The following is a 13,770-nucleotide window of genomic DNA, read 5'->3' as shown; positions in this document are numbered from 1 at the left end:
AAAAATAAATAAATAAATAAATAAATAAACAAACAAACAACATTACAAAAGAATAGATTTAATATGTTTTTCCAAAATGCACACTCTCTCCTGGAGATTCTAATACAACTATAAATATAATACAAATACAGACATACAAGGACTCTGGCCTAGTCAATATAGATCCAAGAAGATATTACCAGGCCCGGCCATACTCCTAGCAGAAGAAAATTACTCATGGTAAAGATTAAGAGTACTGAAAATTTCTAAGTTAATACGTCTGTTTTTTCTAAAGTGTATTTTCAGATGTTTTTCTTTCTAATCATCACATATATTTTATCATTTTACTTTTAAGTAATTCTTTTCTGTTTTCAATACTTCCTCCATAAAAGTAATTAGCATATGAGAGTTCCTCCTTTCATAGAAACTTTCTATTTTCCAACTTATTCCCTAAAGTTAAATGACTTTAGGTAAATAACATAAATAAAAACCTATGTACTTTCAAAATAGTATTAACCACTAAGTGAAGTCTACATAGAAATACAAACATAAAAACAAACCACTTTTTCTTCAGTCTACAAATCACATGCTAAAGATCTGCTGTGCTCCTGATCTCTAACACCCATACTTCACTTATACTTTGACCACTTCACTCCCCAAAGATACACAAAGGTACCGCTAGTGCAATCTCTAAGGTCTGCCTCTCTGCCCCTTGCATCTGCAATCACAACAAACTTGTCCTAAAAGGACATGTTTCCCTTTTAATGCTGCCCTAGTTGTGGTGGGTGACAAGGGAAAAATCAAAAAGAAAATGGTATCATCAAGATTATACTATTTCGAAAGCTCTGCTTTGCAAAAACAGCTAAATTCCTCAGGGATGTCACCAAATGTTTACATGACACAATGTTTTGTTTTGTTTTTTTAAAAAGAATGAGCAGAACTTTGAACATAGTTCTAAAGTCAATGTAATGGTTCTCAATATCTCTGGCTTACTACAAATTTTTCCATTTAAATTGCACCAAACACTATACTACAGATCTCTCATCCAAATCACTTCATCACCACCATCACTGCCACCTTTGAAATTTAAAACATGTAATGGGAGTTCCCTGGTGGCCTAGTGGTTAGGATTCCAGGATTTCACTGCCATGGCCCGGGTTCAGTCCCTGGTTGGGAAACTGAGATCCTGCAAGCCGTGGGGCGCGGCCAAAAATAAAAAAATAATAATAATAAAATGTAAAACATGTAAGACTGTTAATTAAATACTTGAATAATGCTTTTTATAACTAATGTACTTATATGAGACAAATATAAGATCAGTAGGGACACAATCCAGTGTAGTGAATGTGAATGAGCATTCAAGTTCAGTTGAATCTCAACCCCATTATTTCTCTGTCTGATGTCCTTAGTTATTGGAACCAGTCTACACTCTACATTTAATCAGCCTTTTGGCATAATTTTATAATTATATAATAATTATGAATCTTATTTTGCTTTTTCAGATTGTTTATAGCAATCTTATATCAATTTGTATAGCTCTCTCACATACACACAACACCCCAAATCACGTATGTACATATACATATATATTACTGAATGAAGAATTTTATTTATCTGTTGCTATATCATTGGTCAGGAACATAACCCCATTTTAATAATGCTCCCTAAAACAGGATAGCTCTACAATGCAGGTACCAAGAACACAATGAAATAAGAAGCAGATACTGCCTATACTCAGTAAATAATTTTAATATATCCTTTCTGAAACTGTTCCTAGAACATCTGACCTTAATGCCTATGAAATAAGTTTAAGACTTACTTCTCCTGGTCCTCTTTTTTTTTTTTTTTTTAAAGAGAAAGTTTTTTTTTTTTTTTAATTTTTATTTATTTTATTTATGGTTGTGGTGGGTCTTCGTTTCTGTGCGAGGGTTTTCTCTAGTTGTGGCAAGTGGGGGCCACTCTTCATCACGGTGCGCGGGCCTCTCATTATCGCGGCCTCCCTTGTTGCGGAGCACAGGCTCCAGACGCGCAGGCTCAGTAATTGTGGCTCACGGGCCTAGTTGCTCCGCGGCATGTGGGATCTTCCCAGACCAGGGCTCAAACCCGTGTCCCCTGCATTGGCAGGCAGATTCTCAACCACTGCGCCACCAGGGAAGCCCTCTCCTGGTCCTCTTGATCTTATAAATATACAGTTTCCTAATTTAGGTCAAAGTTAAACTTTCCATTTGTCAAACCACTAATTTTCTGATCTCATTATTCGGCATCTGAAAATATTAAAAGATTTACTTTTGTCTATTCCTTTCACATTTACTTCTACCTATTCCTCCTACAAACAGAAACCTTTTCAACACTGAGGTTTACTTTAATCCTTCACTTTATAGATGGTAAAACAAACAAAAAAGAGTAGAGTGTTCCAGAATGGCCATCATCAAAAAATCTACAAACAATAAATGCTGGAGAGGGTGTGGAGAAAAGGGAACCCTCTTGCACTGTTGGTGGGAATGTAAATTGATACAGCCACTATGAAGAACAGTCTGGAGGTTCCTTAAAAAACTAAAAATAGAACTACCATATGACCCAGCAATCCCACTACTGGGCATATACCCTGAGAAAACCATAATTCAAAGAGAGACATGTACCTCAATGTTCATTACAGCACTATTTACAACAGCCAGGACATGGAAGCAACCTAAGTGTCCATCGACAGATGAATGGATAAAGAAGATGTGGCACATATATACAATGGAATATTACTCAGCCATATAAAGAAACGAAACTGAGTTATTTGTAGTGAGGTGGATGGACCTAGACTCTGTCATACAGAGTAAAGTAAGTCAGAAAGAGAAAAACAAATACCGTATGCTAACACATATATATGGAAACTAAAAAAAAAAAAAGTGGTTCTGATGAACCTAGGGGCAGGACAGGAATAAAGACTCAGACGTAGAGAATGGACTTGAGGACACGGGGAGGGGGAAGAGTAACCTGGGACAAAGTGAGAGAGCGGCATGGAAATATATACACTACCAAATGTAAAATAGATAGCTAGTGGGAAGCAGCTGCCTAGCACAGGGAGATCAGCTCGGTGCTTTGTGACCTCTAGAGGGGTGGGATAGAGAGAGTGGGAGGGAGAGGATATGCGGATATATGTATACATATAGCTAAATCACTTTGTTATACAGCAGAAATTAATGCAACATTGTAAAGCAATTATACTCCAATAAAGATGTTAAAAAAAAAAGAAAAAAAAGAGTAGAGTGTTTTCTAGATTTTGGCTACTAGAAAAAAGAAAAAAAGTTTTAGTGTCACCATTCTCTTTCTAAAATTAATTTTTATTTAGACTGAAGTCTTATACATTTGCCAGAATCAAATAAAAATACCAAGCCACTAATATACTAATCCCTTCAGAACTCAGAGCTCTATTGATTAAACTAGTCTTTACATCTTTTAAGTACTTTCACATACCTAGTTAAGGCTTGAAATGTTTATTATAAATGAGCAAATATACTAATTTATTATAGGAAAATCTAAACAGTAAATGCAAATTTTTCCTGTCACAATCTCCCAATGATTATTTTATCCAAAGAGATAATTCAGAAAGTACTCATGACATTCTAGAGACTTAAAATTAATTAACATAATTAGAGTTGGGATCTGCTTACCTATAAATAAAATTTACCATCCTTCCTTAAATAAAAGAGGTCCTGAGGTAGTACTAATCAAGTAGAACAAAGTAAAATAGTCTTTTGTGAAGGATCAATTTCCCCACCACCCAAAAAAACTATTTCTAGAGTTTTTTCCTTAGAGGGAAACGACCAGCAGTCACAATTACGAAGACATACTGTTAAGTGAAAACACTCAACAAATAAAATGTGCTTTTATTTATTCACTAACTTTTTTTCACAGTTCCAACTAAAACACATACAAGTTGAAGACTCATCAACCCCCTAACACAAAACATTTACAAAACAAATGCACAAGGTTTACAAAACAAATGTGTAAGACTGAATAAACAATAGGACCCAGATTGGGGGAAATAAATAAAAAAGACTGGATGGTAATATACCAAATGTTAACAGAGCTCTGAGGAGTGAAATACATTATTTATTTCCTTCTTTATACTAAAAATCTATAATTTTCCACTAATTTTCCCACAGTGAACACTTATTACTTTTATATTCAGAAAACTCCCCTTTAAAAAATAAAACACAACACATAATAAAGGTTCATTTAGAAGGGCTCTCCATGTTGTGTAAGTATTACTGACATGATTCACCATTAAAGATAATGCCTCCAGTCCTTCTCACTTCCCAACACTAAAATGCTGTTTTATATCCTATTACTTTTCTGCTGCGCCCTCAAAGATGGAATAAACCTTACTTTTCCAAACCTTTCATTTCCACATAGTGGACGCTTTTAACTTTTTCATAAAACGTAACTTCTCATTCATCCTCAATATTCTATTTTTTTAAACCTACCTCTAAATTTCGTTATAATAAATTCAGAAGGAAAAAAAAAGATGGTTTTACCCACTAATTACAACTTCGTGAGGCCACCATCACTTTAGCTACGGAAAAGTCAAGGCCGGGTAAACTACAGGTCCCACCATGCATTGCTGCCTTGTTCAGAGTAGGTCTCTACGGAAACAGAAAAAAAAAATTCTACAAGTCCCACCTGTTACTTCGTTTCTAAACACCTCCTGCACTTTCAGCTCCAACAACAAACGTAAAACAAGAGCCTCGTGACCTCCGGCCTGATCCGGGAGCCCAGACAGGCAAGGGGCCCGGGGTCAGGCGGCGTGTCTGCTACAGCGGGTCAATTCTACCCAGCTCCAGCGCTCTCCTCTTCTTTCCGGGGCTGGGTACACGCACAAGCCTTCTCCTATCTGCATCCAATGGGGGCTCTTCAGCCACACAAGGGAGAAGAACCGGTTACTGTGCAAGCCCAAGAGACTTCCCCATGCCGGGGCGGGGGCTACCACAGAGCGGGGGCGAGAGCGTCGTGACCCCGAGAGGCAGCTTCAAAACACCAAGAGGACTCGTCGCAGATGCAGGGAGAAGCCACAGCCCCGCGGCGACCCTCTTCCGCCGGGCGCCTCCATTCCCACAGGGACCACAAACCCGACACTAACCTCCGCCCTCGCCGCGCGGTTTTGTGCCCCCTCAGCCGGGTCGCAGGGCCAGTGACCTCCCTTCCCCTGCAACCTGCGGGCGGCGAGGGAACAAAATCCTCCCGGCCTTCCCGTCCGCTCCCTCCTCCTTACCGTCTTGGCGGCCTCCGCCCAGGTCCTGCCCTTCTTCCTACGGCCCTTTTCCCTCATGTCGGGTCTTGAACTGACTGGGAGGCTCCCGTGTCCGGGCTGCGGCCGCCCTCCCTGCCTGCTCTGCCCTGCGCTGTTTTTCCCGCGGTGCCGGGAAAGATGGGAGAAAGGGGAAGTCAGGCCGGAGGAGCACCCAAGCAGAGGAAGCGGCGGGGGTGGTGCGCGGGGGGCGGTCTATGGGGCGGCCGGTCCTCCTGCTGCCGTTACCACTGCTACCGCCGCTGCCATATTGGGTCCTTACTGTACAGGCAGCCGCTACGGTCATGTGACCGCTCCCGCGCGGCCGTCACTACTGTACGCAGCCGGCCGCGCGAACGAGCGCGCGCGCGCCCCCGCCTCCCGCGCGGGGATGCAGGGAGAGCGAGCCGGCCAGCCGCCGCGCCTGGCCACTCCCCCGCCCTCAGCGCTCCGCCTCGCCTAGAGAGCATGCGCATCGGGGAGGTCCGACGCTACGCTGCGTCGGGCGTCTTGCGCTCTTGCCTACAGCGAAAACCTGCCTGCGGAAGCGGAACTTGATCCGGCCCGGAAGGTTTATTGAGTGGATTCTGACCGCGTGCGGCGCCGCGGTGGCTATAGAGACGGGGGAGACCCAGGCTCTTCCCTCTAGGGGCGACCCTCCCAACTATCACTTTCAATAAGCCTCGAACTTTCATTTTTTATTTGTCCACGTTCATTTTTAGAAAGGTTATCTTTTTGAAGATTTACAACAATTTTCGTCCACTTTTTTAACCCCATTTGATAGATGACGCAATTTGAGATTGAGTGACGCCAAACTCACGAGTCTAGAATATGGTGAAGCCAAAAATCAAACTACGAGCTCAGAGTCCTTTCCGTCTCTCCAGAATGCCTCTCAGTCTTAGGTGACCTTTATTTTAAGGCCACCAGTAACTACATTCACGCTTTTACATGCGAATGTCTCATCAAGGACACAAATGATGTCTTTTTTATCTTGGTGAGCTCGCTCCCTGGCACAGTGCCTGTACATATCAGGAGCCCGGTAAATATTTGCTGAATGATTCAGCTGTATCTGTGGTCAGAAACAATTATTTGTAGTGTCCATAACAGCCTCCTGAAAGATCCAGAATGTGGCATCTCCCATCGCATTTCCATGTCTTTATACTTAGCAAAGTACAGAATGTGTAGTAACGCCTACTAATCTCCCAAATCCACCTGCTTCCAGAAGCTGCTTTCGATCTACTAACTTACTATTTTCTAAACTAGGACAGAGAGTTGAGCTGTTAATTGGGAGAAAAGACAGTTGAGAACAATACTTAACTTGGAGTCCATGGATAGGTTTCAGAAGTTTATGGACCCCCCTAAAATTATGGGCAATATTTTGTGTGTTGTGCATTTTCTGAGAAGATTCATAACTTTTCCTCAAGTTTTAAAAGGGGTCTGTTACACACACGCACACAAAGTCTTAATAGGGAGTTTGAGAGGCATTTAGATACTTCCTTATTTTTCTCCTTCAGTCATTGATCAGACAGCCCCATATCAGCAATTCATAATAGATATATTTTCACAAATTTCTTTAGTAAGCCATAGCACTATCCATAACATGCAGGGTATGTACCATCTCACTCTAAAGCCTATGTCAATAGTCAGTTCAAGAAGCACCTCTCCATTCCCAGCTGTTGGCTGGGACTTGCCATCTAGCCCTGTTGCCTGGGCACTTTACCTCAGCTTGTTTTCAGATCCTGCTAGGACAGATATTCCCACTGTCCTTACTTTGATTTTCTGGAGCTCCATTCCCAGATTTTAATTTCAAGGGTAGGGACTGTGGTATTGCAGTTCCTACTTTTTAATCTTGCACAGATCTGAATGGTTATTATTATCATTATTATTATTATTAAATTATATATATAATTCCCCAGAGAGTATTTTTGTCCCAATGTGTATTGATTCAATTTGTTATGCCTATTTGCATCTCTCATATCATTCCCACTCTAGTTCTGGATATCCCTAAATGTCCTGTCTCTACTCCCACCCTACTCAAACCCACTCTTCATAGGATCCCAGATTGTTCTTCTTAAAGCCCAACCCTCCCCCATTATGACACCCTCCATAATTCCTAATAAAGTCAAATTTCTTAGCCCTACTTCTGCTTTTGTCTTTTCATTTGACGAATAATATTGATTCATACATCATATAAAAATTAGCGGCCACCAGTTGCAGTCCCACCCTGTCTCCCTTCAGCCCCTAGATTTTCCTATAAATTTGCTAATCCTAACTGCCTTCTCCTTACTATAGGCTAATCCTTCCTTCAGTACACTGCATACCATACTGTATACAGGAGCCCAGGCTTCTCACCATCTTTGGAATGTTAGTTCATAAAATACGCCTTTTTAAAAAATTTTCTAGCTCTGACTCCCCTCCACCATTTTCTACAAACCTACTCAAGATCCTTCTAGATTAAATAAAGAAATCTCTTTACCCTACCACCTTACTCCACCAAATTATTTTTCTTTCTCTTCTTCACCCATAAATATCTTGAAAGCGTGGCCTACACTCACAGTCTCCACCTCCACAGCTTCCACCCACTCTTCTGCCCTTCTAAGTGTAACGATACTCTCCTCTACATTAAAAAATAGAGGTCTGACTCTTGTGTGGTAAAGTGCACGACCTGCTTTTACAAACTTTAGCTTAGGGTACTACAGAAAATGAAGTCAAGAATTTTCAGGCTACAGATATTCAGCCCCATGCCTGTCATGCTCTATCTTGGAATCCACATGAGACTTTTATTTTCAAAATAAAAATAACTATTTTTCATGTTTACAAAATTTCTCATAAAAAGTCCATAGATATTCATTACATCTGTAGAAGCAGAGACTGAGACTTGACCCCTTGTGCAATTAATTTATTGAAGTGCTCTCAGGAGAAACCTATAAGGATTTGAAGGAAACATGATAGGAAAAGAAGCTAAGGATAAATTGGAAGATTGGGATTGACTTATACACACTGCTATATATAAAATAGATAACTAATAAGGACCTATTGTGTAGCACAGGGAACTCTATTCAATACTCTGTAATGACCTATATGGAAAAAGAATCTAAAAAAGAGTGGATATATGTATACGTATAACTGACTCACTTTGCTGTACCCCTGAAACTAACGCAACATTGTAAATCAACTATACGCCCCCCAAAAAAAAGAAGCTAAGGGAAGATGTGGTTTCAGCCTGGTACCTCAGCCAAGCATTAATGGCCCCACAGAATTATCCCACCTTGAGATATGAGGTGAGGCTTCGGTATCTGCTCATCAAACACTCTTATACTCAGGCCTTCCCTGGTGAGAAAGGGGGTGAGTTGTAACCTCCCAGGCATTTCCTGGAAAGATAACTCTTGTTGACCAAGGGCAGTTCTCTAGAGAAAAACGCAGTTATGAGTCGTCAGCTGCCAATACTCACAGCAGCTGGAAGATATGTACACTGGAAAGGAGTGTGGGCAATGCAGCAACAGGGTATTTCAAAATAAAAAGAAGAAAATTTAAATTCCACCACAAAGAAATCACCCAGATTATTTTCATATTTTGTTTATGACAAAATAGCATGTATAATGACAATTTTATATTTATTTTACGCATATACATATATATCTTTTAATGAAAATGGAATTATATTATGTATGCTGTTTAATCATATTTTTTAAACTAATTTATTTATTTATTTATTTATGGCTGTGTTGGGTCTTCGTTTCTGTGCGAGGGCTTTCTCTAGTTGCGGCAAGCGGGGGCCACTCTTCATTGCGGTGAGTGGGCCTCTCACTATCGCGGCCTCTCTTGTTGTGGAGCACAGGCTCCAGACGCGCAGGCTCAGCAATTGTGGCTCACAGGCCTAGTCGCTCCGCGGCATGTGGGATCTTCCTGGACCAGGGCTCGAACCTGTGTCCCCTGCATTGGCAGGAAGATTCTCAACCACTGCGCCACCAGGGAAGCCCTAATCATATTTTTATACTTAAAATATATCACAGACTGTATTTCCATTTTAATAAATATGGACCTAGAAGTACCGGAGATACAGTAATACAATACCTGGTATTTCCATGTGGAGGAAATGCCCTAGAGTAACCATCTGGCCTCTTGCTCTATCTCTTTTTTTTTTTTTTAAGATTTTTTTTTTTTGATGTGGACCATTTTTAAAGTCTTTATTGGATTTGTTACAATATTGGTTCTGCTTTATGCTTTTTGGTTTTTTGGTCCCAAGGCATGTGGGATCCTAGCTCCCCGACCAGGGATTGAACCCGTACCCCCCTGCATCGGAAGGTGAAATCTTAACCACTGGACCACCAGGGAAGTCCCTTGCTCTATCTCTTACTCATTCCCTAGTCTGAAGAGGCATGAGGTGCCTGTATACCTGGGGAATGACAGCCATTGATCCACATTTCTTGTTTGATGCAGCTAATCTATTGAAAGGCTATAAAGAATTCACCCCCATTGCTTTCCTGCCTGCCCTGGACCATTATGAGGCACTGTATCTGATTAAGTACGTCTTCCGTGCACAGCTAAACTTTCACTAAGATGAGGTATCCTAAGGTCTAGACTTGGGGAAATTGGGGACAGGAAGTGCTAGCAAGCCCATTTGGCCCTCACATCTAAGCTGTTTTATCTACAACAGTTTTATCATTGCGAAGGTGATATTTTTATCTCCATCTTATTACCTCCTCTATGTATCTTTCAATTTTTTGCCAAACTTGGGCAGATTAACAACCTCAAACTCCAACATGCAGCATAATTTTAAAGAGCTACATATAATTCCAGTGTTTGGATTATGTATAATAATTTTAACCAATCTCCTCCAGTTAACATTTCCTTTAATGAACATTTCAGTGCTATTATAAATAATACTGAGATAAATACCCTTGCTACTCTTTCATGGAAAGAGATCTAAGAAATATTAAAGTGAAAAAGGCAAGGTATAGAATCATATGCATGGTATGGTCCCATTTGATGAAAAAAAGGGAGAGAATAAAATAGATATTATTTGTGCTTACCAAAGGATGACTGCAGACCACCACAAAATCAATCAGTTGCCATGTGTGGTGAAGAATTACACACTTTTTGAAAAAACACTCCTGGCATGACACTGAGCCCCAGTAGAGATAGAGCTCCTGACCATGCAGCCAGAAAACTGTCTACTATGAGCTTGATTCTGTCAGTCACCTCTACCAAATCATAATGTCAGATGGGTCCAATAGCAACTCACTGTAAGATGCAAGTGTTCCATCTGGGACTGGGCACAAGCAGGCTGGAGAGCATAAGTAAGCTACACAAATCAGGGGGTCCAGGTCACCGAGTCACACAGTACTGCTGCACTGACACCTCTCCTTCAGCTCACACTGTGGCTGCATGGGAGGTTTCCTTGTGACCAGCTGACAAAGGAGGAGAAAAACCAAGCACGGTTCATGGATGGGTCAGCATGGTATGTAGGAGCAAGATGAAAATGGACCTCGTCTGCAGGACAGTCTACTCAAGTACTCTTTTTTTTAAATTTATTTATTTATTATATTTTATTTTTGGCTGTGTTGGGTCTTTGTTTCTGTGCGAGGGCTTTCTCCAGTTGCGGCGAGCGGGGGCCACTCTTCATCGCGGTGCGCGGGCCTCTCACTGTCGCGGCCTCTCCCGTTGCGGAGCACAGGCTCCAGACGCGCAGGCTCAGTAGTTGTGGCTCACGGGCCTAGTTGCTCCGCGGCATGTGGGATCTTCCCAGACCAGGGCTCGAACCCGTGTCCCCTGCATTGGCAGGCAGATTCTTAACCACTGTGCCACCAGGGAAGCCCCTCAAGTACTCTTGAAAGATAGTAGTGAGGGAAAATCTTCCCAATGGGCCAAGCTTCAGGAAGCGTACTGGGTTATGTACTTTGTGTGGAAAGAGAAAGGACCCAAGGTCAAAATATAAACAGATTCATAGTCAATGGAGAATACCTTGCCCCATGGGAAGCAATCCAAAATGTATTGAGGGGCTTCCCTGGTGGCGCAGTGGTTAAGAATCCGCCTGCCAATGCAGGAGACACAGGTTCGAGCCCTGGTCTGGGAAGATCCCACATGCCGCGGAGCAACTAAGCCCCTGTGCCACACTACTGAGCCTGCGCTCTAGAGCCCATGAGCCACAACTACTGAGCCTGCATGCCACAACTACTGAAGCCCATGCTCCTAGAGCCTGTGCTCTGCAACAAGAAAAGCCACCGCAATGAGAAGCCTGCTCACCGCAATGAAGAGTAGCCCCCGCTCGCCACAACTAGAGAAAACCCGCACGCAGCAACGAAGACCCAACGCAGCCAAAAATAAATAAATAAATAAAATAATTTTTAAAAAAAGAAAAAACATGCTTGCTTGCCTTGACTTAGGTCATGACCAGGAGGCAGGCTGTAGGTGGATCCTGTTCAAAGTCCTTGCCTCTGACTCTACATTGGTCAACAGCTGTGGCTGCACACAGAAAGAGGTGCCAGACTCAGACTGACGGGGCTGGAATTCCCTCACCTGACTATCAGAAGTTGGGCAAGCCACTTAAACTTTTTAAGCCTCACTTCTCTCTACTAGGATTATTATGAGGTCTGAATGAGGTAATAGATGTAAAGTGCTTAGCACCTAGTACATTGTAAGCCATCAATAAATGTTAGTTATTGTATCTTGTATATTATACCTGACCAGAAAAGAGGATAAAAGTAGACTTTCTCAACTCTTCTTCCTTCCTGCAAAACTTTTATGTACCCAGCTGTTTCCATTTCTCTACTATGCAACAAGATTTAGCATACTTGGTGATTAGGACAGCAAGAGGAAAGGGAAGGAAAGGAATTGACTATTCAGTGTCTGCTGTATACCTGGCAATTTATATGAGGATATGAAGATTAAGGAATGTCTCAAGAAATATTTCTCTTAGGGACAAATATGACCTTGAAATATCAATCCAGTTCAATTAAACAGATTAATTTAGTATCTTTCAACCATGAGCCAAGCACTGAGGACCAGACATGAGTGCAAGATGGCAAAACAGGGAGGAAAAGGACTGTGTCTATCATGTTCATTATTATATTTTCAGTGTCTGGAATAGCACCTTGTAATAGGAGATGCTCAATATAATTTTATTAAATTAAAAAGCAGATAAATGAATAAATAACAAGACACAGCCCCTACTCCCAAGTAGCTCATGTTAAAGTAAAAAAGACCTATAAACAAATTAAATACCATACATTGTCATACATGCAATCATAAACATATATGCAAAACCCTAGAGTGACATAGGTGAAAAGGTAATAAACTCTATGGGGCTTAGGTCTGGGGAGGGTGTCCAGCAAGGACCCAAAGAGGAGCCCTTTAGAATGACAACCTGTGAAGAGAGTGGATGGGGCAGGGAGAGTAAATGAGATTAGAAGCAGGGAAACCAGTTAGGAGGGCTTTGTAACTGGTCTTCCAGGGGACATTATGTCCTCAGTTTCTAGATCAGGTTTCTTAACCTGGGGTCCAAGGGAGGGGTCCATTAGCTTAGACAAAATTACATCTTTATTTTCACTAAATTTAAACTGATTTGTCACCTATGACTTTGTCACGAACAGAAATCTCAGATATTTTCATATTATATTACAGAAATATTTTTATATTTATCATAACTTCACAATTTCAGTATTACTAGACCTGCCACTATATCTTGTTATGTGAGGCATTAACAGTGAAGCACCTATACCACCATATCACAAATTCATTTTTCTAATAAGCTGATCACTGTATTTCGATGTAAATTTTTTTTTTTTGTAATCGTATGTATTTTATTTACACGTTAAAAGAGATTCTGAGAAGGGGTCCATAGGCTTCAACAAACTGCCAAAGGAATCCACAGTAAACAAACAAGCAAACACAAAAACAGGTGGTGGTTAAGAACCTCTACTCCAGAGTCGGATTAAGTGTATGAAACCCTAATTTCATCACATAAGTGTGTGACTTTAGGCAAATTAAAAAAAAAAAATCTTTCTTGGTCTCAGTTTTCTCATGTGGAAAATGGGTGTAATATTGATAGTATCTGTTTCATAAGTTTGTTGTAAAGATAAAATACACATAAAGAGCTCAGAATAATGCCAGGTATATAAACATTCAATAACTGATAATATAATAACCTGTCTAGATCTCAGTTTCTGAAGAAAATCCAGTGAATAATCCCTTAAATCTAGCATTCCTAGAGACTCTAGCCTATATATGAAGATTTTCCTGAATGGTGATTAAGGCAACAGCCAAAAGAGTCCTCATTTCCTCCTCTTCCCCTTTTGTTTATAAGTCAATTTAAGGACCAATGAAGAGTCAATACAAGGTTTTCATTTCCTGCAAAAAAAAAAAAAGGCAACTTCCTGAAAATTAAGACTGATGTATAAACACAGATTTAGTTGATAGACCCCCATGGAAAATATCCTATTCCAGTTTCTCTAAAGCATAAATCTGGATGCTATTGACAGGCATGAAGTAGCTCACTTCGTGGGCATGAAGGG

The 13,770-nt window shown here is 40.9% G+C and overlaps 1 protein-coding gene across 2 annotated transcripts in view; it reads right to left on the bottom strand.

Moving 5' to 3' along the window:
* The window catches only part of ASXL2 (ASXL transcriptional regulator 2), a 131,443-nt gene extending 125,794 nt beyond the window's left edge, over window positions 1-5,649 (bottom strand). Inside the window, exon 1 of one of the 2 annotated variants that reach the window (XM_082427535.1) lies at window positions 5,243-5,649. In XM_082427535.1, the coding sequence (XP_082283661.1) occupies window positions 5,243-5,299 (57 nt within the window). In that variant the 5' untranslated portion in view covers window positions 5,300-5,649. The remainder of the gene's footprint in view (window positions 1-5,242) is intronic. The other variant, XM_082427536.1, reaches the window with a different exon arrangement.
* Window positions 5,650-13,770: the final 8,121 nt, after the last annotated feature.

Source organism: Balaenoptera physalus (genome assembly GCF_965194825.1).
Source record: "Balaenoptera physalus genome assembly, chromosome: 15".
Taxonomy (NCBI): domain Eukaryota; kingdom Metazoa; phylum Chordata; class Mammalia; order Artiodactyla; family Balaenopteridae; genus Balaenoptera; species Balaenoptera physalus.
This window is presented reverse-complemented; position numbering and strand designations above follow the sequence as displayed.